At 43.1% G+C, this 26,577-nt stretch overlaps 2 protein-coding genes and 1 long non-coding RNA gene across 54 annotated transcripts in view; 2 read left to right on the top strand and 1 right to left on the bottom strand.

Moving 5' to 3' along the window:
* Positions 1–632: 632 nt before the first annotated feature.
* The window catches only part of LOC126518681 (lisH domain-containing protein ARMC9-like), a 34,974-nt gene continuing 9,029 nt past the window's right edge, over positions 633–26,577 (bottom strand). The window contains exons 8-10 of the mRNA XM_055078398.2: positions 25,999–26,125; positions 16,308–16,498; positions 633–773 (exon numbers count right to left, since the gene is read on the bottom strand). Coding sequence (XP_054934373.2) covers positions 769–773; positions 16,308–16,498; positions 25,999–26,125 — 323 coding nt within the window. The 3' untranslated portion in view covers positions 633–768. The remainder of the gene's footprint in view (positions 774–16,307; positions 16,499–25,998; positions 26,126–26,577) is intronic.
* On the top strand, positions 12,159–15,454 carry LOC140216694 (uncharacterized). 5 transcript variants are annotated; one of them, XR_011893288.1, is made up of 6 exons: positions 12,160–13,111; positions 13,248–13,311; positions 13,382–13,473; positions 13,547–13,705; positions 14,263–14,422; positions 15,240–15,454. It is a non-coding gene; the product is annotated as an uncharacterized lncRNA (long non-coding RNA). The 5 variants fall into 5 exon arrangements; XR_011893287.1 differs by having other exon boundaries at positions 13,248–13,318; XR_011893290.1 differs by having other exon boundaries at positions 12,159–13,111; positions 13,248–13,473; positions 13,600–13,705.
* The window catches only part of LOC126518738 (uncharacterized), a 72,798-nt gene continuing 67,634 nt past the window's right edge, over positions 21,414–26,577 (top strand). For 47 of the 48 annotated variants that reach the window (XR_011893327.1, XR_011893326.1, XR_011893325.1 and 44 more), the window contains exon 1: positions 21,414–21,521. Coding sequence is in view for 6 of the 48 variants with exons in the window: in XM_072287087.1 (XP_072143188.1) it covers positions 21,444–21,521 (78 nt within the window). In the remaining 42 variants the exon portion in view is untranslated. The remainder of the gene's footprint in view (positions 21,522–26,577) is intronic. The other variant, XR_008610090.2, reaches the window with a different exon arrangement.

The following is a 26,577-nucleotide window of genomic DNA, read 5'->3' as shown; positions in this document are numbered from 1 at the left end:
CTCACCGCGTGCCAAAGTTGGCCACAATCTTGCCGAGCAAGCCGTGCGCCTTGTCAAACCCCTCCAAAAGTATTACATTTGGGGGAAATTATCTGCGGTCAGCTTTTCTTTATTAAGATTAGCTTCCCTCGACGTTCGCATGATTGTTTTTGTTTCGTTTGAAACGGTCGATCGTGCCAGCATCGTCATAACGTCGTTTAGTTTCGTTTTTAGCTACAAGTCAACCAAAGTGAAGCGAGCTGACATTTACGTCGTCTGTCTAATCAAAGTTTTTGCGAGTTCTCGTATCTAGCAATTAAACGTCCAGTGCAGCCCTAAAGAATATGAAACCCGCCTCATAATCTACTCGCTGGCGCATTTAACATTTAATAATTGCTTTCCTGGAATTGCTATTGCACATGCCGTTGTATTTGAATAGAATTAGAGTTTAGCTTAACGTGTCACATGAAATAATTAAACCCTGAATGACACATCAGCTGTCAGGCCGTCCTTGCAAGTTGCGTGTAAAAATACCATAAGCACAAGGAAATCCACGTATACTTGGAACACTGCATACAAGAATTTTAGTAATTGAGGCCTCCGGAAATGCTTACCGAGTAGCTTTTCGGTCGACCAAATGACATGCATTGACAAATAAATTGTACACGAGCTTTATTGAACAGGAGATATTTAACATAAAGATAAAAATAGAGTTCCTTTTTCTCGCTCTCTCTATCTCTTGAGGGGAACTGGAACGCAGTTAGCAGGATTTCTTTCTAGGAATGCTGTTCATTCTGAAATGACAAAAACGAAAGCGAGTCAGCATTTTTTTTTCGGCAATTGAAAAATTGAACCTCGTTATATGATATTCGTTATAAGCATTTACTCGCTACACGGTGTGATTGGCAAGAAACATTCAAGATTTACTTCGTGATATCCAATAATTCATCCCAAGCAACCTTGGCCAACTGCCGCTGCTTGGCCGATCGTCGGGAAATGATCGTCAAACGACTATATTGGCCAGCGAAGGTTGGCGAGAGGTCGGTATGACAACGGCCGCCGCCTTTACCGGCGGGCAGTCGGCAGAGGGCGTCTTGCCAACCTCTCTGTCAGACTGACTCCCGACCCGCCGGTTGGTCGCCGGCTCGGTACGATGGCAACGCGTCGGACCAACGCCCGAGGCCGATGAGTAGCATAATTTAATTTTTATATCAATTCCTGTCTGTCGGTCTATACTTATAAAATTCTCACTAGGGAAATTTGTTATAGGTGAAGGTAATACATTGTTATGCTTACATAATTTATACTTTTCGTAACTATTACATATATACACAGCTGCATTATAGCACAATGCGTTCAGAAACAGCGATATATGTGTGTGGGACCGTTTTCTGAAGCAATATGAAACTCGTCGTACGCGTAAATATGTGAATTAACCGGCCATGCTTCTTTAAGGGAAATTCTCGGGATGCTTGCAAGGATTAATTCTGTAAACATGCGGAATTTCACGTGGGCTGTGGTATATATTATGAATTGTCGCTAATTCTTTTTTACTGTAATTTAAACACTAAACTTCTAGAAATATTTGGGGTTTAACAAAGCAAACGTCACTAAATTAAACTTGTACCTACCGCCCTAAACATGGCCTCCGAGATGCCATCATAGAGCGCCGACGAATCTCTGGGGCGGAGCGCTGAAGCGGTTAGTGCGACCAGACATCGCATCGCTCTGTTAGCGCTGCCCTCGGCGCGCTGCCACGTTCGCTGCACTGCTAGTTTTCCTCCTACTCCCTCCCACAAGCGTCTCCTCTCCAGAAATGTCACCCCCCTCTTCCACCCGGACTCTCCGCCTCCGCCCCAAGAGCTGCAACACAGAAGCGCCTTCCCCACCCACTGCATTCAGCCACCACTAAAAAGAAACGCGTTTTACGATGCTTGGCATCTTTCTTTGCCTCCCTCAAGCTCCTTTATGCATCAACTAATAGCGCTTTCACTCGTGTGAACGACAAGTGCACCAGAACATACGTATGCTCAGCCTGAAGTTAACTTATGCGAATTATTACAGACTGTGGAGCTAGGAGTCCTTGAATTCCGCTCAGCAGGCAGTACCGAGCGGTGATGCTTTCATTCCCAAACAGAAAAACTAATGCAGGCCTTGCTCCACAGTGAATTTTTTATATTTCATTTATCACGGCAAGACTATTCGTATCCTCCTCTTTTGGATATTTGACGTAAGGAAAGTGTCAGAAAACTAGTTAAACATCTATTTACTACAGCTGGCGCAGATATATTGTTTACTCAAAATGAATTGGTCAGATATGAATTCACAATTTAAAATTTCGGAAGAACATGCGCGACGAGGTGATAACACTGAACACACGCTGAGCGTTTGCCAAAAGGCGAACGCGAATTGTATTGAACCAAGAATAGAACTACGGTTAGGAAAATGCATATTATGTGGAAACCGCTGGAAACAAAAAAACAGTGGCGCAAGAAAAAAAGAGGACTAGAAACAGAATGAGCCCTGTGTCCTCGTCTTTCACGCCATGATGTTTCCCATGAGCCAAATAGCCCAAGCAAACGTTATGCGACATACTAAGAATTAACTTCCCCTAATAAAAGTGCTGATGTCTTCATTTTGCAGGAGATGACTGGGGAGCGCCAGGGGTTTTCTGTTCCTGCTTTGCTACGGGACTGTGTAACGTAAATGCATCAATAGTATAACTTCGGTGTTGCACCTACAGCAACACAATCTCGAAATCTTCTCAGCCAATCTTTTCTTCCTTTTAGTAGAAATGATTTGGCTGCTACGACGGCGCAATTCATCTGCTACGGCACCGAGTCCCACTACCCATTCTCTAAATTTTTGTTTCTTCTTTCAAGAAATGGTTTGCCAAAGGCTCGAGGATCCCTTTTTACGAGTGCGTCCCAGCAAGACTTTCTCTGTTGCACGCTTCTGCAGCAGCACTTCGCGCTCGCCCAGGTTTTCTCGCATAGTTTCCGCGTGGGCGATTTTCAAATAGCAATGCAAGGTTTTCCCTCATGGTGCGGGCTGCCGATTTGACACTCGGCACGCCGCTTTCCGGTGTTCCAGTTGGGCTGGCAAGCGCTCTGTTAGGCACTCATACATAACAGACAACTGTATCCTCGCAGTAAGCGCGTTTCTCTTCGGTGCAACAAAAAAATACGTTCCTTCATAAAAAATCTAACACGTATGATTTCGGCTCATATGTATATCTACAGCACACCGACCTCTTAATGGAATAGTGCTTTATGTTCACATTCATGATTTATCATTCGCTATGTGCCACTGGCTGCGCGCAATTCAGTCTAATCCTTCAGACTGAGCATGTGCCCCGGCCATGGCGGCCGCATTTCGATGGTGGAGAAATGCGAAAACACCCGTGTGCTTAGATTTAGGTGCACGTTAAAGATCCCCAGGTGGTCGAAATTTCCGGAGTCCTCCACTACGGCGTGCCTCATAATCAGAAAGTGGTTTTGGCACGTTAAAACCCCATAATTATTATCTTCTTCGGGTGATTCGTGACGGACGGCGCGGCGCTGCTCGAGACTGTGAAGTCTCCTTTCTTTTCGAACTCGCGCTGCTGCTTGCGGACGGAATGCTTTTCTCCGGAGCCTGAGGGGACGAAACTTGTTCTGGCCTCTTTTTTCTTTCTTTTTCAGCTTCTTGTTGGATCACTGGTAAAGAAAGTTGTGAGTTCGGCGGCAAGCGAACCGCCTGGTTTCCGCGACCCCGAATGTTAAGACGAACACAGCCCCCTCACTCTCCCCACCAACACGTCGCGCGAGAGCAGGCGGGGACCATTCATGCCGTGCAGGCGGCGATCATGTTACAGCGGGGCTGGGGAGAGGAGCGGGCTTCCTGCCGCTGAAACGCGCCGGCGCGCGTATACTACTCCTTGCCCCGCAAAACACACAGTGGAAAGTGCGTGATATATCCTAAGAATTTGAAAAGGCGGTAGCGCAAGAAGACACGGATGGAGACGAGAGGACAAGGATGGGTGCTGAACTTCCAAAAACATTTATTGTGAATGAATCACGAATATATACATGCTGTCCGAGCCCGGTGTAATCATCTGCGCATTCGTAAATATGCCAACTATTTGTCTGACAGCGTGATGGATGCCATGTTGACACATCCCCATGCTTACACAGCTTTCTTTTCCTCTCCTCCATCGATGATGGAAATAAAGTTCAAGTTCACTTCTAGAAATCGGTTCAGATTCTGCGATTTCCCGTATAACACGAGTTTTACTCTTCTTAATAACGAAAGTGTTTACAAGGTCGGGCGAACAGTCCCTGCAAGTCAGACAATGACTTGCCAGAAAACCTTCGAAATCTTTTCCTTCACGCCGATTTTTTTACATTGTTTGCGTGCTTCCTTAACCTATCATTAACACATCTCCCAGTATGGCCAATGTACACTATTCCGCACCTTAAAAGAATTTCATAGACTACCCCTTATGCGTATTCAATAAAAGGCGGCCTGTGCTTTATGCCGCAGTCACGTTACTGCCTTGCTTCCGGGTCGGTCATTCTACAAAGCTTTTACAGCTTATGGGGAGCAGCGAACACTCGTAACGCTGAGCCACCTTTTCCAAATTGTGGGATAGTGTGTGAACGTAAGGTATCACAGCTACATTCTGCCTACGCTGTGCGCGGGTTTCGCACGTTTGTGGCTTTGTGCGCATATTTCTCAGCAGGTTCCCTGCAGTATTCTTAGAAAAAAAAAAGCCCTCCTCCATTGCACCCTGTGAAAGTGGATGTACAACGAAACGATTGCCGACGTTAGACGACGTTACTCAGAAACCAACCACCACTAACACCACAAGCGACGTACGTAACGCGGGCACGCATGTATACGGAAGTGCAGCATACATGGCCCCCGCCAAGCGCAAGAGCCTTATGGAACTAAATGAATCTTTGAGGGTAAATTGTCAGAAAATGCGTAAAATACAACTTAAGCACAAGCTTCAGGCATGATAACTTCGGATTGCAAATCGAGTATGCGGGAAAACATAATTCTGTTACGCGGAAACTGAAAGTCAAAGCCCTTTTCTAGCTGCCATTTGAGGTCTGTCTGAGTGGCCACGGCCGGTAGGTGGCGGTACCTCAGATTAGTACCACAGAGAAAAGCGGAAAAAAAAAAGCGAGCTCGCCATGCAATAGGCTGCATAAACATGCAGGGCGCCAGAAGAAAGGAAAAGCGCTTTTAAATTGAGGAGCAGTTAAATAGAGAACAAATCGGGGTGTATGCGGTTATAAAAAACGCACCTTAGAGACTTAAAAGATGCACCAGTCATTGAGAATTATGTTTGGGAAGGTTGCAACAGAACTAAATCGAAAGGAAAGGGAGGGGGGCCGGAATGTTCAAATGGGAAAAAGCATATTCAAAGTGTCAAGGGCATCTTTGGTTTTCAGGCACAATGAGTGGAAATAAAACTTGGCTGGGCTTAACGTATTTATGAACGAGAAAACATTGCAGAGAGAAGAACCAAGGCTTAGCGGAATGCCTAAGTGCTGATATTAGGCGTTTTCGGAAATAATGCCGAAATTACCCTGTTAGGTGACATGAATGCCCACATAAAGGATCTAGACGTTTATACGGACAACAACAGGAAGTTATTGCTGGACCTTTGTGAGCAACGTAACCTCGTTATCGTAATTACGGGCCGTAAATCTGATGGTCAGATCAGATGGGAAGTTGGAAATAGGCAATCGACTATTGGTTACTGTCTGATGACGGAAGATATTTATGATAAGTTCAGATCAGTTGAGATAAGTTGAGCCATTGGCGAGTAAGACTGTAGTAACACAAGGACTGGCCATAAACGCACCATTTTGAAAATGGGATATGTAGTTGTGAAGGAGAGCACGGAGCGAAGAATGGCCAGTCCAAATTTGAACGCTTAACAAATAACAAATATAGCCGCGGGAGTCGAGAAAGAACACGGCAAATGGCCAAGCAAAAAGTGGGAATACAATGAGCTTCTAAATGTAATGACGAGAGAAATTAGGAAGGAGAAGCAACACGTTTGTTGGAAAACAAAAAGGAAGTCAAAAAAGCTGGTGGAACAGCGTGATACCCGAAGCGATCGATGAACGACAGAAAGCATTACGAGAACATAAGCAGGCATAGAAAGTGCAGTTGCCACAGGTTGAAGTAGACAGAAAATTAGAAGTATACCGGAAGAAAAAAAAATCTATTGTTATAATACTGGTTCAAGCAAAGTTCAAAGGTGAAAGTGAACGTTGGTTGTCGGAAATACGTGAGAAAAAGAAGGCCGCGCCTAGAATATTTTGAAAACACACAAACTTATTAAGCAGAAAGTCTGGAACACAACAGCATGTCCTAGACTAAGATAAAAAAAAAATGGAAGGGGATGCGACATTAAATTACATCCGAAAAATAACGACCAAATCATTCCAAGGCAATGATGAAGTAGTTTTAAAGAAGAAGAGCGTTAACGAGAACCAGAGAAAATTCTAAAGCGCACAGCCATAGGGTTAGGCGAGGTTCCCGTTAGGCTGATTAGCGAACTAGGATCAAAAAGTAAGGAAGCTCTGTGGGAAGCAGTAGAAAAAGGCTTACAAGATAGGCGAATACCAGACAGCCGGAGACAAAGTAGAATGAATTTAATGTATAAAGATAACGGAGAAAAGAATTGAATTCACCCATATAGACCGTTGACCATTATATCGGCAATATACATGTTAGCAATACAGGTAATTAAATTACAAGTGCAAACATGGGCAGAGAATGGTATGGGAGAACTTCAGAACGGGTTCAGAATAGGCGTCTGGATGATAACTTATTTGTTCTTATTCAGTGTATTGAAATATCCAAAGAGAGGAGACTGTTTTACGTGGCTTTTTTAGATATTACCGGAGCGTATGACAACGTAGACCGCAAAATTTTGTGGGATATTCTGGAAGGCATAGGCAACGACTTTATATAGGTTTTGACAGAGACCTACCTAGAAAATACAGTTTGCGTTGAATGGGGAGGGATGAGGAGCAAGAAGCAAGTTGATATCAACTAGGGACTGCTGTTTGTGATGTACATGGTAAGTATGAAAAGGGCGCTAGAGGGAAGCAATTCTGGGTTTTATCTCTCATACAAACAGGCGGTTAAAATAGTAGAGCAGTAGCTTCCAGGTTCGTTTTATGCGGACGACATTGTGTTGCTAGCTAACAAGCGGAGTGTTATGCAACGCCTGTAGAATATATGTGCACATGAAGGTGAGAATTTAACATTTGAAATTTAGTGTTAGGAAATCAGCTTTTATGGTAAACAGTACTCAATGAAAACAGTGAACAGACAGTATCAATACAGGGCCAGGAAATACCTCGAGTAAAAGAACACAAACACCTCAGTATACACTAAAAAAAAAAAAAATCCACGCTTAATCTCACGCTAAACTGTGAGTTTTAGCGTGACGCGCATGTAAGTGAGGCGCGGATGACGTTTCAGGCACCCGTGACCGAAAATAAGCGTGACATTCCTTTGTGCAAGCATGAGGACAAGACTGCCTGCCATGGTTCTGTCTTGTGCGAGCGTGAGCGAGCCGCGTACGCGTGAGAAACGCAAATTACACGCTTAACATCCCGCAGAGCGCTCGCGTGGGAACTTTCCATCACCCATATAAAAAATCCGAATAGCGGATCCGTTTTATATCACGGGATCTGCGCGGAGCATGGGCGAGGGAAAACAACGCTGTGTGTCTTCTCACTGCCCTGCGGTGAATGCGAAACTTTTCTTGGGGGGGGGGCTGAAGGAGACCGTGGTGTTTTGAAGACTGCACCCGGCCATTTTTCGTGTGGATTTTCCGGCGGACTGCCACGAGCGACGTTCGTTCATTGCAGCGCAGAGCTTCCGGTCTAATTGTCAGAGTTGGTGTGTATCGCCATAGTATCGCCACGCTCACTTCTACAGACCTTCATGGCGTACAACGCCGGTGGTGTCTGCAGACATTGTGCACTGTGCCGAGTTTACGAGAGTTTACGAGAGAGAATCCACCGCGGTCTGACGGCTGCAGCGCCATATGGATAATGGATATATGTAGCGGTCCCTGACCTGCTATTCATGGACGATTTAAATATACAGGTAAGAACAATACTCATGGTTCGCTTTTGTTAAATAGCGGCTGACTGCCAATTGGTCATGATTTCCGGTATGTGCTTGTATGATGTGTGGTGCAAAATTTGCCGTAATGGTGAATTTATTGAAAAGCGAGCAGTAGCGTTGATCGAAATAGATAGCAGTCATCATCGTGCTTGTTTAACAAGTTTTAACACCGGGCTGTTGGATTTTTCTGAATTGTTCAGCTAATTGCGCTGAAGTACCAAATTCACACCATTTCTATTGTTTTTAATTTATCTTCGCCAACTCACCGTTCTCTCTGTGCCCGCTGCCATTTCGCCTCTGGCAAGGGTGGCGAGCTTGGAGTTGTCACTGCATTTTGCACTGTGCTTCTTCTCATGGTTTAGAACTCTGTTAGTGACGCATCGATGTGGTGTGCCGTGTATGCCGTGTAGTTGCCGCGTATGCCGCTCATAGTATACTGCGGCCTATAATGTGAAAATTCATAATTTTGTGAGCTATTTGTCGACTGACAGTAACCTGCATCTCCGAAGCGCTGCATGCGAGGTTGCAAGCACACGCGCTACTTAATTTGTAACCTCAATTGCACTCTGCATTAGGGTATCTATCTTGTGTAGCTCTGCATATTTTACATTTTTAGCTTTAAAAAGAGGAAGTGTGACTGTGTTCGATGAACACGAATGTACTCTGCCCGTTGCAGCTCTTGATTTCCAGCTGCAAACATGTCTATGTCCACAGTGAAATTTCACGTGTGATAAGTTCACGTAGAATGCCATTCTTGTCAGAATTTCCATCTCCATTGGGTTTAGAATTAAGCGTAACTGCGTTTTTATAGCTCATTTTTGCTTCTATAATGAAAGCTTCTATCAAAAGCGTTGCCACTTGTCTTCGAACTTTTAAACTTTATTTTTATCAAGAGTATAATGGAATAATATCAGTTGCAGCTATGTGACTCACCTAATTGCGTTTTGCACATCGTTATTTTGTTTTTCAGGTCCCATTTGAAAGCAAATAAATGTTTGGAAGTAGGATTGATAAAAATGAACAAAATTGAAAATGTTCCTTCTGATCTTATCAAAAATACTGAAATTTTCTGAGCCTTCATTCGTCGCTTCAGAAGCAGGCTTGCAATGCATGCTCTCATTAATGCGGTGATTTGACCATTTTTCCCATATCCCCAAATTCTAAAAACTTCCGGACCGCAACATTTTAAGAGCAGTCAGTAGGAGAAATCTCGGAAGTGCAATCAATGTTAAAGCAGTGAAAAAGCAAGAGGTACTAGTTTAAACACATTTAGCCTAAAGGAAACATATTTTCATCTCTAAAGTATTATACTTTGCGTATAAAGAATTTTTTTTTTTCAGATAGCGCTAAGCGACCTTATAAGGTCATGCAGTGTCTGGGGGGAAACAAGGCTCCTCATATGCGGCCGTCAGCAGGAAAACGCTGAGATGAGCGATGACACATCCCTAGAAAAGGCACTAGTGATGTGCATATGCCTTAATGGTATGCAATATGTAACATATCCGGCGGCATATGGCCAATTTTAGTGCAACCAACTTAAAGCCAAGAACAAGCAAAGAAATATCATGGGTGCAAACTACATTAAAGGATTTGTTTACTGCGTTGCGCATTTAAACCAAACTCGTATAGACTTACGCTTTCTCAGTCATCTGAAAACGCTTTGACTTTAAGTTTTGCTTTTAAGCATCAACGTTTCATTGTATCATATTTTCTGGGAATGAATATTATGAATAAAAGATTTACCCCAGGACGAAATATGTCTCGTACTTTTTTCGCTGCCTAGAATGTTCGTCCTTCTTATAGAAAGAGGCCAGTGAAAAAAATATTATCAGGTATCAAGAAGGCGCCGTGACCCTGCTTCAAGCCCACCAAATATGAACTAGTGTTTGAAACTTGTGAACGTGTCGGTGTACATATACAATTACAAGAAATAAAGACCTGTATCAGAATCTTTTGCCTGGCATTTATGTGGCATGAAAAGTACAAAAAAGCGTTCGCTTTCGTGTGGTACTTCTATGCCGGCCACCACACAAGCATGATGCATGATGCGCATGCATCATGCATCATGCTTGTGCGCATGCGCACTTCGTGTAATATATATATATATATATATATATATATATATATATATATATATATATATATATATCGTTTTTTTTTGTGAGACCGAAAGTCCCCTCTCATGTTATATTAGTGGTCGCATCATTTTGTGCATATACGCTAAGCGTTTAATTGGTTCTTTAGTGACGTGCCACAAGGGACCATGCACACTGTCCGACAGCCGCTGAGCCAATTCGTATATTTAAGAAGCTGTGTTGATGCAGCTTAGTCTTGCAGAGGCCGCAAAATTTTATGTCTTGTCATCGGTCACAAGAAAAGCTAGCATAATAAAGTAACGGGGCACGAAAGGTCTTCACGAGTGGTTCAGGCAGCAATTGAACAACACTTTGAAATTGAACCTTCAGGCCATGCGTTCACACGCGCCAGTGCGTTCCGACAGGCTGCGCAGTCCTTTGAAGAAGTGAGAGGCAGCAATTTTTTGTTGTTGTTGCTTTTGCGTAACAAATGTTGAAGGACGAATATATATAATGACGGAATATATACCAGCTATACAAAAGCGATGACGGCGGTTCATCACACGGGGAAAAACAGCAACCATCATATACAGACGTCAGTGACAGTTCATCTGGCAGTTAGATCACCTTCCGGCTAAAGGATGGTTCTGTGTTTTGTTCTGGACTGATAGAACTCTAGTAATTAGAGTGGTGGTGGTGGTGGTAATAAACTTTATTGAAAGGGGGAAGGGTAAAGAGGGACGTGGCTGAGGGTTAGGGCTCAAGTAAGGCCCTGGGCCTGCTTGGCCTTTTCCGCCCAGTCCACCAGCTCAAGTTGTCGGTCGACGTCCCCGGAACTGAGCCAGGCTGTCCAGTCAGTCTCGCTGCTGACGGGGGGATGAGAGAACGGGAGCGAGGTGCATTCCCACATTATGTGTGTTAGTGTTCCTGTTTCTGAACATAGTCTACATTTGTCGCTTTCCCTGCCCCCCGTGATTTTGTTAATGTATTTTGGGTGTGGGTATGTATTTGTCTGAAGTCGCCGAAACGCGACCGCTTGCGTTTTGTCGAGTTGCTTGGCCGGTGGTGGAAGCGCGCGACGCCTCAAGCGATACCGATGAGCTATTTCATAATAGGTCTCGCAGGGTTCCTCGTGTCTCTCCTCCTCATTCACGCCATATATGCGGGTGCGCATGCAACGACCACTATTATGATAGCAAGAGTACGTGGAGACCAGTGTGCAAGTCGCAAGAAGAAGACATATCGCGTAAGTATTACATTTGCTTTACCAAAAAGCACAAGATTTCAATACTTCAAAAACGGATATGTTTGCAACACTATTGTGTCGTTCATTATTGCTTTCTTCTTTTGTAGTTAAACTATCGAGAAAATAACTATTTAACGGGGAACAAAATTTAATCAAGTGGATATTGCATTAGACAGTTCTCGTAATAGTCATCTGAACTGCAGAAAGAGTCAAGCAAAATTGTTCGCGAACGGCGCGTTAATTGTAAACGGCCCTGTCGCAGCACAGAAAAAATCGTCAAACGAACTAAGCGCAGGCGACTCGTGGACTGTACAGTTCTAGGAAACATTTCAGTTGAATGTTTTCACTGGGGAGGGTGAAAGAAGCGATTATACGAAGGCGAATTGTGAAGAGATGTCAAAATCTGCAATTTTTCTAGCTATTGTCGATTCGTCTAAGAATAATTAAGGCTGCATGCCAATCAATGTAAATCATAAAATAGAGCATTTCTGCTGTCGACGTGGATTTGATTGGGAAGAACTAGAGTTAGATCAAATTCTTCCAATTTTCGCTCAATTAACTAATGACGTTCAACAATCAAGCAGTTAAGAATTAATAAATTCATGGTATATCATGAGTGTTTTTTCAAGCGCCGTCTCCTGTGAAGCATATCTACCATTTTCGTGCAAAGCTCTCTGGAAAACGTATTGACTGTGTATGCATGCATGCATCTATCGAACTTCGTGCACATATAGACGTGATGCTTTGACGATAAATACTTATTAAAATTCAAATTATTTATTTCTGCCTTGTAAAGGTACAGACAGCAGAGGCGCAGAAAAAGCTGTCAGATACAGATTGACAAAGCCGCAGCCCCCTTTCGCTTGGCAGAGCCTTTACAGCGACACTTTTAAAACAAAGACAATTGCACCCGGTAATAACAGGTATACAATACTGAGCAAGTACAAAAGGAAACCAATCAAGATTATACGATATTTGTACAATACTCCCAAACAAGAAAACAGAACCTACATGCTAACGTACATAGCACCCAAAGTACTGTTCGACACGTTGAAGAAGTCAAAATTATTGTTCACATAAGGTATATACATATTCGTATAGCGCTACCAATCCCTGCAAAATATAGAACGCAGATTTTCATTACACACACGCACGCACGCACGTGCACAGCACACACACCAAAAGGAAACGGCAACGCGCTCACAGGAAGCGCCTGAAAAACGAAAAAAAAAGGAAAAGTGTGGGGAACCGAGGTCGTCTTGGGCTGTCGCCTCTCCCTCTCCCAGAAGGAATGAAGAGGTTCTTGGAAAGCAGGGACGGGCGATTCTCTCTGTCAGCATCAGCTCCCACCAGCGAGGACGGGGCGAGAAAGCGAAACGGGACTTTCCTTGCTGTCTATTTTTTCTTCGTCAGGCCAACGCCGCTTGCTTGCAGGGGCGCAGGCGAGTTCCCGCCAAATGGCGCGGGTGCGTGAGTTGCCGCCAAATGCTAGCTCTGGATGCCAGCTCGTTCCGCGTCTCATGGTAGACTAGTTGGTGCATTTCTGTTATCATGGACTGCGCATATAAACGCAAGCTACACAAAAGTGACATGGACAAGAACAGCGCAAGCCCTTTACATGCAGTGGAGCCGCCGTATCTCGCCGTTCAAGATATGCGTACTCGTAAGTGGCATTTTAATTTCACGTTGTGTAATGCATGACTGTCTTTTTCAAGTGAACAAAGGTCGCTTTGTATTGTGTAAATGGTTTTGCAACGTATGATAAACTCCTTGTCTTTCGGGCTTATTTTTTCTGACAGGAAAAAAAAAAAAGAGGCTTTACATGAGAACGGATCAAGCGTTCGAGAGTTGGGACAGGGAAATGTGAGACGTACGTATGTATATATTTCTAATATTATTTTTTCGTCTTGTATTCTCGTTAATTTTTCTCTAGGAAACACTGGAACGACACTGCTTAAATTGAAGCACAGTGTGCGAATGACCTGCTACGCTCGGAACTGTTATCACCATTCGGGAAGAAATTGGGTAAGACGCTTGTCTGGTTATTATTGCGGAAAAGTCATAATTAATTAGAAGTTGCTTTCGTTCCTTCCCACAGATGAAAAAACATAACTGTAAATACCTGTATGATATACGTCTGGTGCATTGCAGGTAAGAATGGATTGTGTGTGGCGCGCTTCACCACATGTGGACTAGAGTAGATCTAGGAACATCAGACAAGAAGACACGTATGTGAAACCCTGCGGATAGCCCATATGTAAGTTCTTCCTCAATTTTTCTTTTGTTGCATTTTCGTAGTTTACGTGTAATACTTTGTCACCGCGGTCTCGACGTTATGTATACCTATACATTTGTCTCGTGGCAGTCTGCGTGCTATTTTGTTTGTGCAACTATGTGTTGTATTCATTTATCGAGCTGCTTGGATGGTTTTTTTTTTCACTGATATTCCGACCAAAGTCGATAAACCTATCCTTCCTGTCCTCATGTTTCCTTGGGCGGCTCTAAAGCGTATCTTAGAGGAATATTTAGCTTCAGATTCCCGCATGGAACAGATGGTGAATGACATGCTGTGTTTTCTTTTTAGAGAAACTATGTATTCATGTTTAATATTTGGTTGATTTTCATTTTGTCATTCATACAATACCGCAGCCATATGCCATTCTGTCATAGAACGTTGTTTCTAGATATATTTGTTTTATGTGGTTAAAACATTTAAAACGAGAGCGTTTCTTATCCTGGCCATTATTTTTTACAGACCACGATAACCACGTATTTGGATGTCTGGTTTAACTCTACGTGCGCTGGTTCGTGCAGGTGAACTTTTTTTCCAGATACGGAGGAACGGACACCGGTCGTGCCGTGAGCACTATTCTGCAGGGCATACTTACAAATGAAGCTGCACTGCAGTTCAGCTGGAAAGGGTCGCAGGGGAGGAAGCACGCCTTCGTGAAGCTCATGGCCATCACGAATATAAGTAAGAAATATGGCATAACAATCAGCTTTCTAGTGCACGTTGCGAACATCGGTACCAACTGCATGCTTAGTTTTTTTTTTCTTCATTCAAACAAGCTGCTGCTTATTGCATCTTGCTGCGTCCAGTATTAGCATTTTCTTTAATAAAATAATGCCGTAATAAGTGAGTTCTACTTGCGGCGTCCATATTTTGCCACTGCTTTTGAGGAGTTTGTTTTGCTTCACCATATAATATATGCTGTATATGCTATTTCTGCTTTAACCCATGTATGCTAACTGTTTTCTGCAAAACATAGACCTATAATCGTTGCCATCATGTCAGCAAGTATATGTATCATGCCATAAGCTTCCCCTCTTGCCTCTCCAGACATTTACCTATTCACCTCCTTGTGCCGCTTGGCGCGCTCCGGGCTCCGGCGCGTTCTTTGTCTCAGCGTTTCAACTCAGCTGTTTCATGCAGTGCTCACGGGAAGCAACAAGACCTATCGTGGTGTAAATAGCCGCGCTACCTATAGACACAGTAGCCACTGTGTATGCGTGTTTTGCTATGGTTCCGTGTTCAGTTCCCCCTATTGCTAACGACATATAAATTACCAACTATCCGGTACTTACACGATTTGTGTCGTCCAGCCACTCTTCCTGACAGCTTCGATACTGATTTGCACGTCCCTAATATTGCTTTGTTGTCGTTTCTTTAATGTTTCGTGAATATCTGACTTATGATCTTTTTGATTGTTTCACTTCTTCAAATGGAATGCGACTCACCAACTGAACTATAAAGCGGGGGCAGCTTTCTTATATGTGCCGCTTTTTTGCAGCATCTGTGAGGAGCACGTTCCCTGACGCTTCACTAGCATCAGTGGCTGGAGTCGCAAAACGCCGGTTGGTTGGAGCAGCTGACAGGGATGGAGGCCGGAATGAAAGAAGGCGCCGTGACCCTGCTTCAAGCCCACCAAATATGAACTAGTGTTTGAAACTTGTGAACGTGTCGGTGTACATATACAATTACAAGAAATAAAGACCTGTATCAGAATCTTTTGCCTGGCATTTATGTGGCATGAAAAGTACAAAAAAGCGTTCGCTTTCGTGTGCTACTTCTATGCCGGCCACCACACAAGCATGATGCATGATGCGCATGCTGTTGTAAATGCATGATGCAAAAGCTACGATTATTCGGGGCGTCAAAAGCAACGTCGGCTTTCAGCACCGGGCCGGTGCAATGCCGACCATTATTGTCGTCAGGGCCATGGCTGGCCCGCGTGTGGCATGCGCTCGGCTGCGTTGGCCAAATAGAATGGCCCTACGGCTGGCCGACTGACTACGTACCTAAAGCCTTGGTAGGCCCTCGTATGGGACGCCGTCGGCCAAGTCGGCCACAGTGGTCGGGCCTACATCGATTGCCGACGATCGGCCGACGTTAGGCCAATGTCAATCCCCAAAGCTGGGCCGCCCTCGGTTGCCGAGGTCGGGCCAACCGTTTTGCAGTCGGCCGGAGACGTCGGGCCGACTTTTTGCCACGGTGTTTTTGTTGCTTGGGATAATATCAGTGTTCATTATATCAATATTCAACTATGTTGCAGCAGCTATCATATGGGTTTGATGCAAGTTCACATATACACGTAGTTGAAACAAACTTGTTACATAAGTGCTGGCTTTGCATGGAATCAACAATTCGAGCAATCACTATAGTTTGCTATGTGGTATATCATAGGTGAAGAAATAGATATTTAAAGATTCAGAACGACAGCTTGATGGGCCTTAGCCCCAATTTCCAGATCTCAAAAGAAAATTGATAAACAGCACAATGAAATATTTCACAGAAGTCCTCACTACAAACACTGCCTTCAAGGTAGCCTACACTACTGTACGTATGCACTCTAGCTGACCTTGATCTGTGCTGTACGCTGGACGGACTGAGGAAGTGTTGCCTCTGGATGGGGTACTGGCAGGGCTTCTACGCAAGGACTGCGAGCTGGTCGGTGTGGAGTCCACTCTACTTGAGCTGCCACCACCGCTGGGCTCGGGTGTGCGTGGAATCTTGGGTCTCGAACTGAATGCTACGCTGTACTCCTGCATGCTGAAAGCACCAAAGTTGCAGCCACCATACGATTATGTTCAGCAGAAATCCACAAGGCAGCTGGAAGGCGCGTCATCAATCTACTGCTGCTATAAAGCGCCACAAGATAAACGGAGTTGGGAGTACAAATAAAGAACAAGGAAAAGAGACAAGCACAATTGCTACCTGAAAAAAAAAATTGTTTTGCAGGTAAAGAAAAAGAAGCAATGTCACCCCATCTAACTCATATGCTTGCTTTGTTTGATGTTGTCTGATATGCTACTTACGTTGTTTTTTTCATGTGTACACAGATTAATCGGGAGTGGTAGAAAATCAGTAGGTTACCAATAACTGTATCAGCATGCTGAAAATTAATCAATTAATCAGTTAATTAATTAATTAATGTGTATATTTGTCGAACCCTAAGAGTAAGAATATATTAGGAAAGTTGGTCCAAGAGACACATAAATTATTACTACGTACTATTAATGGGAACAAAATTAAATAATTACACAATAGCCAGATTACAAAATCACATATATTTGGTTGAGTTGCATGGGACGTTTCTGAAATTCTAGTGGTCTGTTATACAGTATAAGTACAGTTGCTGTGTTGCCTTGAACGCAGATTTTCACCTAGCAAACCATAAAAATCCACTGAATGTACCACAAAAGACCAAATATCCAAGATTTAACGACGTCTAGCTCACATGTATAAAATGTTCCACTAGTACATGGCAGTGAAGGGTCATCCAAGGGATGTCGAATCGCTTTGCGATTTGGGCATCCCTTGCACACCCACGGCTTCCGCGCATTGCTCTTACATTGTGTGTTGTGACTAGATGAACGCACCATGCCGCAGAAATACAAGCAAATTATCTCTAATGCCTAACAATGGGATGCTGGGAGAGGAAGAGGTGCGCTGTTGGCTGTTTGCACTGTGACGGGGCGTTTACTTTGTTTTTCCCCATCAGCATCATGCATGTTCGAGATCCTACGAGAAGGAGAATGTGTTCCTGAATGGCGAAATACCCATTTGTTCATTGTGAAAATGTCCACTATTAAAGCCCAGAATTTCAGTTATGACCGCATTTATTTGTTGCAACGTGGTTCATCATCAGCAGCAGCAGCCTATTTTATGTCCACTGCAGGACGAAGGCCTCTCCCTGAGATCTCCAATTACCCCTGTCCTGCGCCAACTGCATTACATGAGCTGCCCAGCTCCATTTCTTTCTTTTAATGTCAATCAGAATATCGGCTATACCTATATGTGCTTTCTGATCCACACAGCTCTTTTTCTGTCTCTTAACGTTATGCCTAACGTTCTTCGTTCCATCGCTTTTTGCGCGGTCCTTAACTTGTTTTCGAGCTTCTTTGTCAGTCTCCAAGTTACTGCCCCATATGTCACCACCGGTGGAATTATGCATTGACGTACACCGTTATTTTTAATGATAATGGTAATTTTCCAGCCAGGATCTGACAGTCTCTGTCGAATGCTCTCCAGCCCATTTTTATTCTTTTGTATATTTCGTTATCATGCATGATCAGGGTCCCCTGTGAGTAACTGACCTAGGTAAACGTACTCCTTTGCAGACTGTAGACGCTGACTGACGATCCTGAACTCTTGTTCCTTTGCCCGGCTATTCATCATTCTCTTTGTCTTCTGCATATTAATTTTCAACTCTACTCTTATACTCTTTCTGCCAAGGTCCTCAATCATTTGTTGTAACTCGTCCCCAGTGTTGCTGAACAGGACAATGCCATCTGCAAATCGAAGGCTGCTGAGATATTCGCCGTCAATCGTTACTCCTAAGCCTTCCCAGTTTAACAGCTTGAATATTTCTTCCAATATTCACACAGTGGAGAGATTGGAGCATTGGAGAGATTGTGTCTCCTTGTCTGACCCCTTTCTTTATAGGTATATCTTCCTACTTCTCTCTTGGAGAATTAAGGTAGCGGTGGAATCTCTGTATATAATTTCCGAAATATTTGCGTAAGCGTCCTGTACTGAGGTTTTTTAGCGCACGAAAAGGGACGAAAGACAGTGGCAAGACGCGGACACTGTCCGTCCCTGTCTGGCCACTGTCTTTCGCCCCTTTTCGTGCGCTAAAAAACCTCAGTTATGGAATACCAACACGCCCTAACCTACGCTCTTTCACGTCCTGTACTCCTTGATTATGTATGCCTCTATGAACGCGCTGGTATCTCTACTGAATCAAATGCATTTTCATAATCTGTGAAAGCCATATAGAGAGGCTGACTGTACTTTGCGGTATTCTCGATTAGCTGATTGATGACACGGATGTGATCCATTGTAGAGTATCCCTTCCCGAAACCTGCCTGTTCCCTTGGTTGACTAAAGTCCACTGTTGCCCTTATTCTATTGGAGATTATCTTGGTCAATATTTTATATAATACTGGAAGTAAGCTAATGGGCCTATAATATTTCAATTCTTTAACGTCTCCCTTTCTGTGGATTAGTATAATGTTCACATTCTTCCAGTTCTCTGGCACCCTTGAAGTAAACAGGCTAGTTTTTTCGGACATTATGTCTCCTCCAACTTTGATTAAATCTAGTGGCAGTCCATCTTCTCCTGCCGCTTTTCCCCGTTTCATACCTTGCAAGGCCCTTCTAACTTCATCGCTAGTTATAGAAGGAGCCTCTGCATGGTGTAAAAATATTATATTTATTCTTACACCGTGAGCCTCTGTATAACCTGTTCATTACTACTTCGAATGGAGGTATCCTGGCTGCTCTGGGTACTGTGCAGGTCACTATAGAATTCTTCCGCTGCTTTTACTATATCTTCTAGATTGCTGATGATATTATCCTGCTTATCTTTCAGTGCATACTTTCATCAACTTCGCAAGACCTCCGCACGCACTGCTTGCATACCGTGCGTCGAAAGCCAGAACTTTCGATTTTGATTACGTCATTTTGTTTCTCACATATAACCGCTTTATTTTTCAGTTATATTTATTAGTACACTGGCAAAAATATAATTTTTAACTTGCTGATGTATTACGAAAGATTATAAAGAAAAAAGATGCTTGAACTCGCAATATCTTTGACTTCACATCGCCGCTAATATCAATTCAACGCGCGCGTTGAATTGATATTAAAGAGAATGGAGTAATGGGCAGAACGTGAAGAGATCTTGAGAGAACTGCAGAATGGATTTAGAAGGAACAGACGGCTAGATGATAATTTATTTGTTATAACACAGTGCATAGAGATAGCGACAGCCAGGCAGAAACCACTATGGATAGCTTTTTTAGACATTAGAGGAGCCTATGATAATGTAAACCCAGAAAAGTTATGGAGCCAGTTGAGGGAATATGGTCTAGATAGAAAGATGATTGAGTTCCTACAACAAGTTTATACAGATAATGAGGTAGAGATAACATGGGAAGGGGAAACTACAAAGCCAGCTAAAATAAGAAGAGGTCTCGAGGCAGGGCTGTCCATTGTCGCCTCTGCCTTTTATGATTTACATGAGCCAAATGGAAAAGAGACTAGAACAGAGCACAATAGGAACTGACATAAGCTATATGCTGGAAGGGCAGAAGGTAGCTCAAGTACTAGCCGGACTGATGTATGCAGATGATATTGTACTGCTTGCTGACACCCGAGTAGAGCTACAGGAACTAATGAACATATGTGGAGAGGAGGGAGAAAAATTGGGACTGCAATTCAGTAGAGAGAAGTCTGGGATAATAGTATACAATGAAGAAAGGGGGGAACCATTGGAAATACAAAGCACTAAGATTGATCATGTTGAAAAATACAAGTATTTGGGCATATGGCTAAACGAGGGCAAAAAGTACTTGGAAGAACAAGAAAAAATTATGATTGAAAAAGTGAAAAGGAACTCAGCTGTAATGAAACATAAGGCACTTTGGAACTATAATAGGTACGAGGTGGTTAGGGGCGTATGGAAAGGGGTTATGGTACCTGGCCTCACATTCGGAAATTCAGTACTGTGCATGAAATCGGAAGTTCAGGCATGCATGGAAACGAGACAGAGAAGTGTAGGCAGGTTGGCCTTAGGAGCACACGGGAACACCCCTAATGAGGGAGTGCAGGGGGACATGGGATGGACGTCATTAGAAGGTAGAGAGGCAATAAGTAAACTAAAATTTGAACAGAGACTCCCAGCACTGGAGGAAAAAAGGTGGGCAGGAAAAGCGTACAAATATCTGTGCATGAAAAGTTTGAACACAAAGTGGACACTCAGAACGAGGAAGCTGAGGAATAGATACCTACAGCCGAGGGAGGGGGTCCAACGTGGTTCTAGTGTGGGAAAGGAGGTGAAGGAGACGGAAAGAAAAATGTGGGAAGAAAGAATGCTTGGAAAGCCAGCGCTATCAAGGTATAGGTCACAAAAACAGGAGATTAAGAGAGAGCTCTTATTTGATAACTCGCGGGGCAGCTCACTATTATTCGAAGCTAGGACGGGGGTTTTGAGAACGAAAACATACAGGGCTAAATTTGAAGACGTACGTGGACCTTCGGTGCACAGCATGCGGAACCGAAATGGAGACCACTGAGCATATAGTGCTGAGATGCACAGACCTTCGCCCAACCCTGGCAGAGGGAACAGTGGCAGATATGGAAGGGGCATTAGGTTTTCCCGGGGAACGAGGGAAAATAGACGAGAAAGGAGTGGCAGTAACGAAGGGGAGGCTAGAGGATTGGTGGAGGAAGTCAAGGGATAGATAATACTATAAATCGGGGAGATAATCTTTCCTCTACTGTGTTAGTTAGTTATTTTGGGGGGAGGAGGGGAGTGAAAACTAGGTTAAGGAAAAGAGGATATAAAGAAAGGGGAAAAAGAATAATAATAATAAAGTAGGAAGGGGAGCAAAAGGCTAGGTGGCGCCAGCCGCCGCCCGTTACAAAGGGTATAGCCGCCATCCATCCATCCATCCGCAGCGCGCGCCTACCTGGCCTCCCGCCGACGCATATGCAGGGTAAATTACCGCGCGCGAGGAGCGTGAAATGTGCTTCATCAGAGTTTTCGGCTTTTGTTCGGTTGACCAAAGTACGTATATATCAGGCAGAATTTTACAGTTTCGTACTGAAATAGAGAGCGGTTCCTCTGACTGTTATTTGTGTTAAAACTTATTGTGCGCAAACAAACAGGGACCAAGAATAGAAGAAACACAAGGACGAGCGCTTTCTAACTGGTTTTATTTTTGAAGAACCACATCTGCGCGATCTAGTCAACAGAGCACGCCTATAGCGCATATAATACACACAGATCTGCGCGATCAAGTCAAGAGAGCACGTCTACAGTACATATAACACTTGTGATAAAAAACAAAGACGTGGACCAAAGCCACCAAGGGAACACTTGTCCAGTCTGAAAGGTTGCCCTAGTACGCATTTGGCAATGCATTGCCAAGAACATGATTGCTCCCCCTGTTTTAGTAGCACGAACATTTTGTATAGGAATCAAACCGCGAGGGAAATTGTGGAAGCACACTGGATTGAAAAACAAAAAGAAAAATGCATCAGCCATCCATCGGTTTCATTGTTGGATAAAGAAAATTCACTTCTATCATCACATCTTTAACACATTTTATCGTAAGTGGTTGTTTCATGCCCCTTGCTGTTTTTATGTTGACCCGGTGGTTTTGGGCCACGTCTTTGTTTTTTATCACAAGTGTTATATGCGCTATAGGCGTGCTCTGTTGACTAGATCGCGCAGATCTGTGGGTATATAAGCAGGTGGTTCTTCAAAAATACAACCAGTTGTTAGAAAGCGCTCGTCCTTGTGTTTCTTCTATTCTTGGTCCCTGTTTGTTTGCGCACAATAAGTTTTAAGATGAATCTGTTCCAACTAGACCGACTTGCAGTCTTGTTATTTGTGGTACGTTTGTTCGCCTTGCGGAGCACTTGTAAAATGTCCTGAGGGCAACGTCTTGGCACTTCATTTTCAGACATGTTTGCCTGAAACATGTCAGCGCTCCTCTTCAACTGTTAGATATATTTCTCGTTTGCAATGCTTATTTCTAAGTATTTGGTCGCGTTATGTGTTTGGCACTTTTCTGGTGTGACAAGCTAACTGTCCATCTTGGGATTCTGCTGGTGCGAATTTTCTTTGAGTATATTGCTACATGCATACTGCGTGTTACTCTTTGACGATGCGCGCGGGCGCCTCGACGAAGACGAATTGCTCCTGAGGCACGTAGCAGTATATTCTTTAAGATAGCTAGAAAGTACTCGCTTTCTATCTTGAATCTTGCGGGTGCTGGCATGCAGTCCATGCATTTTTGGTAATCTATTCGTATGTGGTATTATTTCCTACCAATCTGTGTTAATGTTTTATAATATAATTGTGGCATTGTGACTTCGTCATTTTCTGAATGTTAACGCCATTTCCTTATTACATTTGTATTAGTGAAGTTGAATTTTTAAGAATTTTTTATTGATGTTATATATTTTCTTTACATCCATGTTTAACCTGTTTGTATCAGAACTTGCAATGAATATTTTCGTACATGTGCCTGGCTGGTGGCCAATTGTTTTTGTAATAAAGCTTTATCAATTGTATAAATAAAAAGTAACATTGATATGACATTGTGAGTCTCACTTGTGTGCTTTACCTAGTGCTTATTGAACTCGCTTTCTTCATGTAGCCATTGCAGGATTTCTACTAATTCATAATGATCAAAATACAGATGTATGAGTTCACGAGCCCATTTTCCACGTTTTGATGAGCGCTAGAACAACATATAACAAGAAAGATACCTCATGAGTGTTTGAATTTATATTTTGACATTTACATGTTCATACGTTAACAAAACATTTCAAACAAAGTCACCAGCTACTTGCCAACAACGGTGGAGTGTGCTGCGGAAGCATAACTAAAGGTACAGTGCATGCCATTGGTCAGTCATTGTGCACATGCGTGGGCATGCGGTTCTTGCCCAGAATACAGAGCTGCTCGCTCCACTGGGATAAACGTCACTTGTATTTTGTGCGAAAGTTGTTTTCTTATCTCGCCGCGGCAGTGTCATTCCTACCTGACAGTAGACTGTTATGGTGGCTAGCACCATCGCCACATCTGTAGCATGATACAGCTGGCACGTACCCAGTTTCCTAATGTGCGTTCCTTTGCTTTTGTTTTCATCATCAAAGTTGCCAGTGTCTAATCATAATTTGAATAGCACCAAAAATGTATTACACTGGAGGAGCCACCTTAACACTAATCGCAGTTAGCAATGGGACTGAAGTGGCGGGGTGATAATACAAGCGTCAAACAAAATACAAGTGATGTAATCGCAGTAGGACAAGCATCTCCGCACTCTGCGTCGAAACCACATGCGCATGCATGTGTACAGTGATGGCAGGCCGACGCCGCACACTGTGCTTCGTTATGCTTCGGCCACATGCTCTCCTGTTTGCATTTCATTATATTGTGAGCAGGTAAGATCCGTTAGATGTTCTATGGACCTGCATCCCTAAAATGAACATTAGAGGTCACTTATGTCCAGGTGCGATATCCTTTCAGCACTACAGCAACGTGATTGGGATGGGACTTAGATTATCTGTGGTACATATTTGTAATGTTGGTTGGAGAAATATAGATATCTGTAGGATGTGTGCAATGTCTAAAACATTATGTTCTATGGACATCTATGAGACATAAATGGTTCACTGGGCATTCATAAGAGAAGTGCTTATGTCTATACATTTCTCGCTGGTTAATGAAACATTCCGAAGTGCAATCATTTGAACTGTTTCTGTAGGGTAACATTTAGCCAAGTTCACTCAGGGGGAAGCTTAACCTAGGGAGCACCTCTAAATACATGTGAACAGAGGAATAATCTTTCTTGGCATCCACTGCAGTCAATTTCACGAGGTTTATGGCATTTAAAGAGGCCCTGAAACAGTTTTTGAGCATGGTATGAAAACATTGCTGATCTGTAGAAGGTTTTCCTATTAAAATGTGAGCCAAATGTTATCGCACTGCACGCAGCAGGAAATTTACAATCTTTTGCCAAAAACAGTGAAAAATTGCTTGAAAAATTGCTTGTTCTTGCCTCCACAAAGTCATGCAGCAGCATCGCAAGCAATGATGCCCACCAACAGCTATTGCGTAATTTCATAATTGCGTGAACATTCTCAGTAATATTATTATTCGTAATTTTCTGTTAAATAAATGAAAATGTATACTTATGCAATTTTAGAAAGACAGCAAAATTATTTCATTTTTGCACTGCCAGTCTACACATGACTTATGCATAACTATGTCTGCTGCACGTGACCTCCAAGATGGCAGTGGCATGCTGCGTAGCTTAGTCTACTGCGGCCGCCACGGATGCCACAATGAGCCCTTTTGCTGCAAGATGCTCAAATTTTGGACAGGGCTCTACCCCCGTGGCTTGTCCCCTGTCGAGGGTCCAGCGTGCTAGTGAGATGAAAGGAGAGGGAAAGCTGCGCATCAGAGCGAGAACTGTCTAACTCTGCTCATACTTGAAGTATTTGAAAAAAAGCATTGTGGCGAGAGATTTGTGAGGCAACATATTTAATAGTGAAATCATTATATGTTAGGAAAATGTTCCAGGTCCCCTTTAAGGGACATAGTTTAGCAATCAACCAATTGTAGGCAGTAGATCGTTTATTTATGCTGTGAAATTTTTGATAAAAATTGCTGAAGTCAGAAATTTTTATAAGCTGAAGCATTAGGTTTACAACTGTTCAAACCAGTCACATAAAGTGAAACCACAAATACATAAACTACATAGTTATTTTCGGGGTTCAAAAGAATTGTCTAGGTTTTGAATAATTGCTGTCTCATACACATGTAATGCAGCTAAGAAACAAACAGAAAATGGCAGCAAGCGATCCTGATAACCTCCTGAAAGCTCACAGTCCGGGACATCCCAGGAGCATCCCTTTTTGTATCACAAATTGGAATGTTCTGCTGTAAATGGGACATCCCTGGGATGTCCTGAACTCCCAAGTTGGACGTCCCACTGAAGCCTTTAGGATGTCTTTGTGTCATCTGGAAAATTTATTGAAACATCTAAAGCAGGGGGATGGGGGGAGTGTGTGTGTGTTTATATATATATATATATATATATATATTACACTATTCTGAAATATACCAATAATTAACATACAGGACTGTTTTCAGAGCTCCAATGACAATTAAACAATTTTACTTTAACTAAGCTAAATGATCATATCTGTCTGGCTTTACACAATTTAACAGAGTTTTTAGAATTTGATTTCTGTGCAGAGTACTGAGTTTAAACATTGCACTTGAAATGTGTAAATCTGCATATTTCAGGCAGCTGAAAAAATTGAAAGCAGTAAATCCTAATTCCGCTTACTACAACTGATAGAATTTCGCTTTCGCTCTTAAATGCAACAAAATTTATTCAAGTTGGTCTGGTGGTCATCTAGTCTGAGCTTTCCTGACATTTCAGTGTATTTGAACATAAAAAGCAGATCTGGCCCCAAACTCTTCAACAAGGGCACAAGTAATGTAAATGAATTGTGCCTACTTGAGTCCATTCGCTTTGTCACCGTGTGGGGCAGCCTGGCCAGCTGCTGCCACGACTACCTTTTCTTCACCCGTTAGCTGCTTCACCAACTCGGAGGCTTGTTCATCAACAGGGGGAGCTGTAAACTCTGCAAAAGGTTTACAGTATGCAACGTACACTGTCCAGAAGCGCTTGGATATGCAGTGGACAGAAGCATCAAACGGTCAGCATTCGAGATAAGCAAGAGACGTTTAGAGTATTAGTGGAAAAGAAGCAGGGAGAAGGTTGATCATGTGCCACCACAGGTAGTGGTACAGGGTAGATAGAGAAGTCTTGAGGAAAAGAAAAAAAAGAAGAGAGATGTATACAGAAATGCTAGGATGAAAAGCATGTATAGCATACCTGATTAAATAAAGCAGGCTAGGGGACTATTTGTCAACACCCCGTTTTAAAGGGGATGCCAATAAATCACCATCATCATCAAAAGCAAATCAACTGCCCTTAAGGAGGGTGTCGTAGCTAGTCTGTCAGCTACACATATATGTCAGCACAAGCACAGCGCATGTCAGTCAGAGCAAATCAGTTTATTTCCTCAACGGT

The sequence above is a fragment of the Dermacentor andersoni genome, chromosome 3 (assembly GCF_023375885.2).
Source record: "Dermacentor andersoni chromosome 3, qqDerAnde1_hic_scaffold, whole genome shotgun sequence".
NCBI lineage: Eukaryota > Metazoa > Arthropoda > Arachnida > Ixodida > Ixodidae > Dermacentor > Dermacentor andersoni.
The sequence above is the reverse complement of the archived record's forward strand: the minus strand, read 5'-3'. Positions and strand labels throughout refer to the sequence as shown.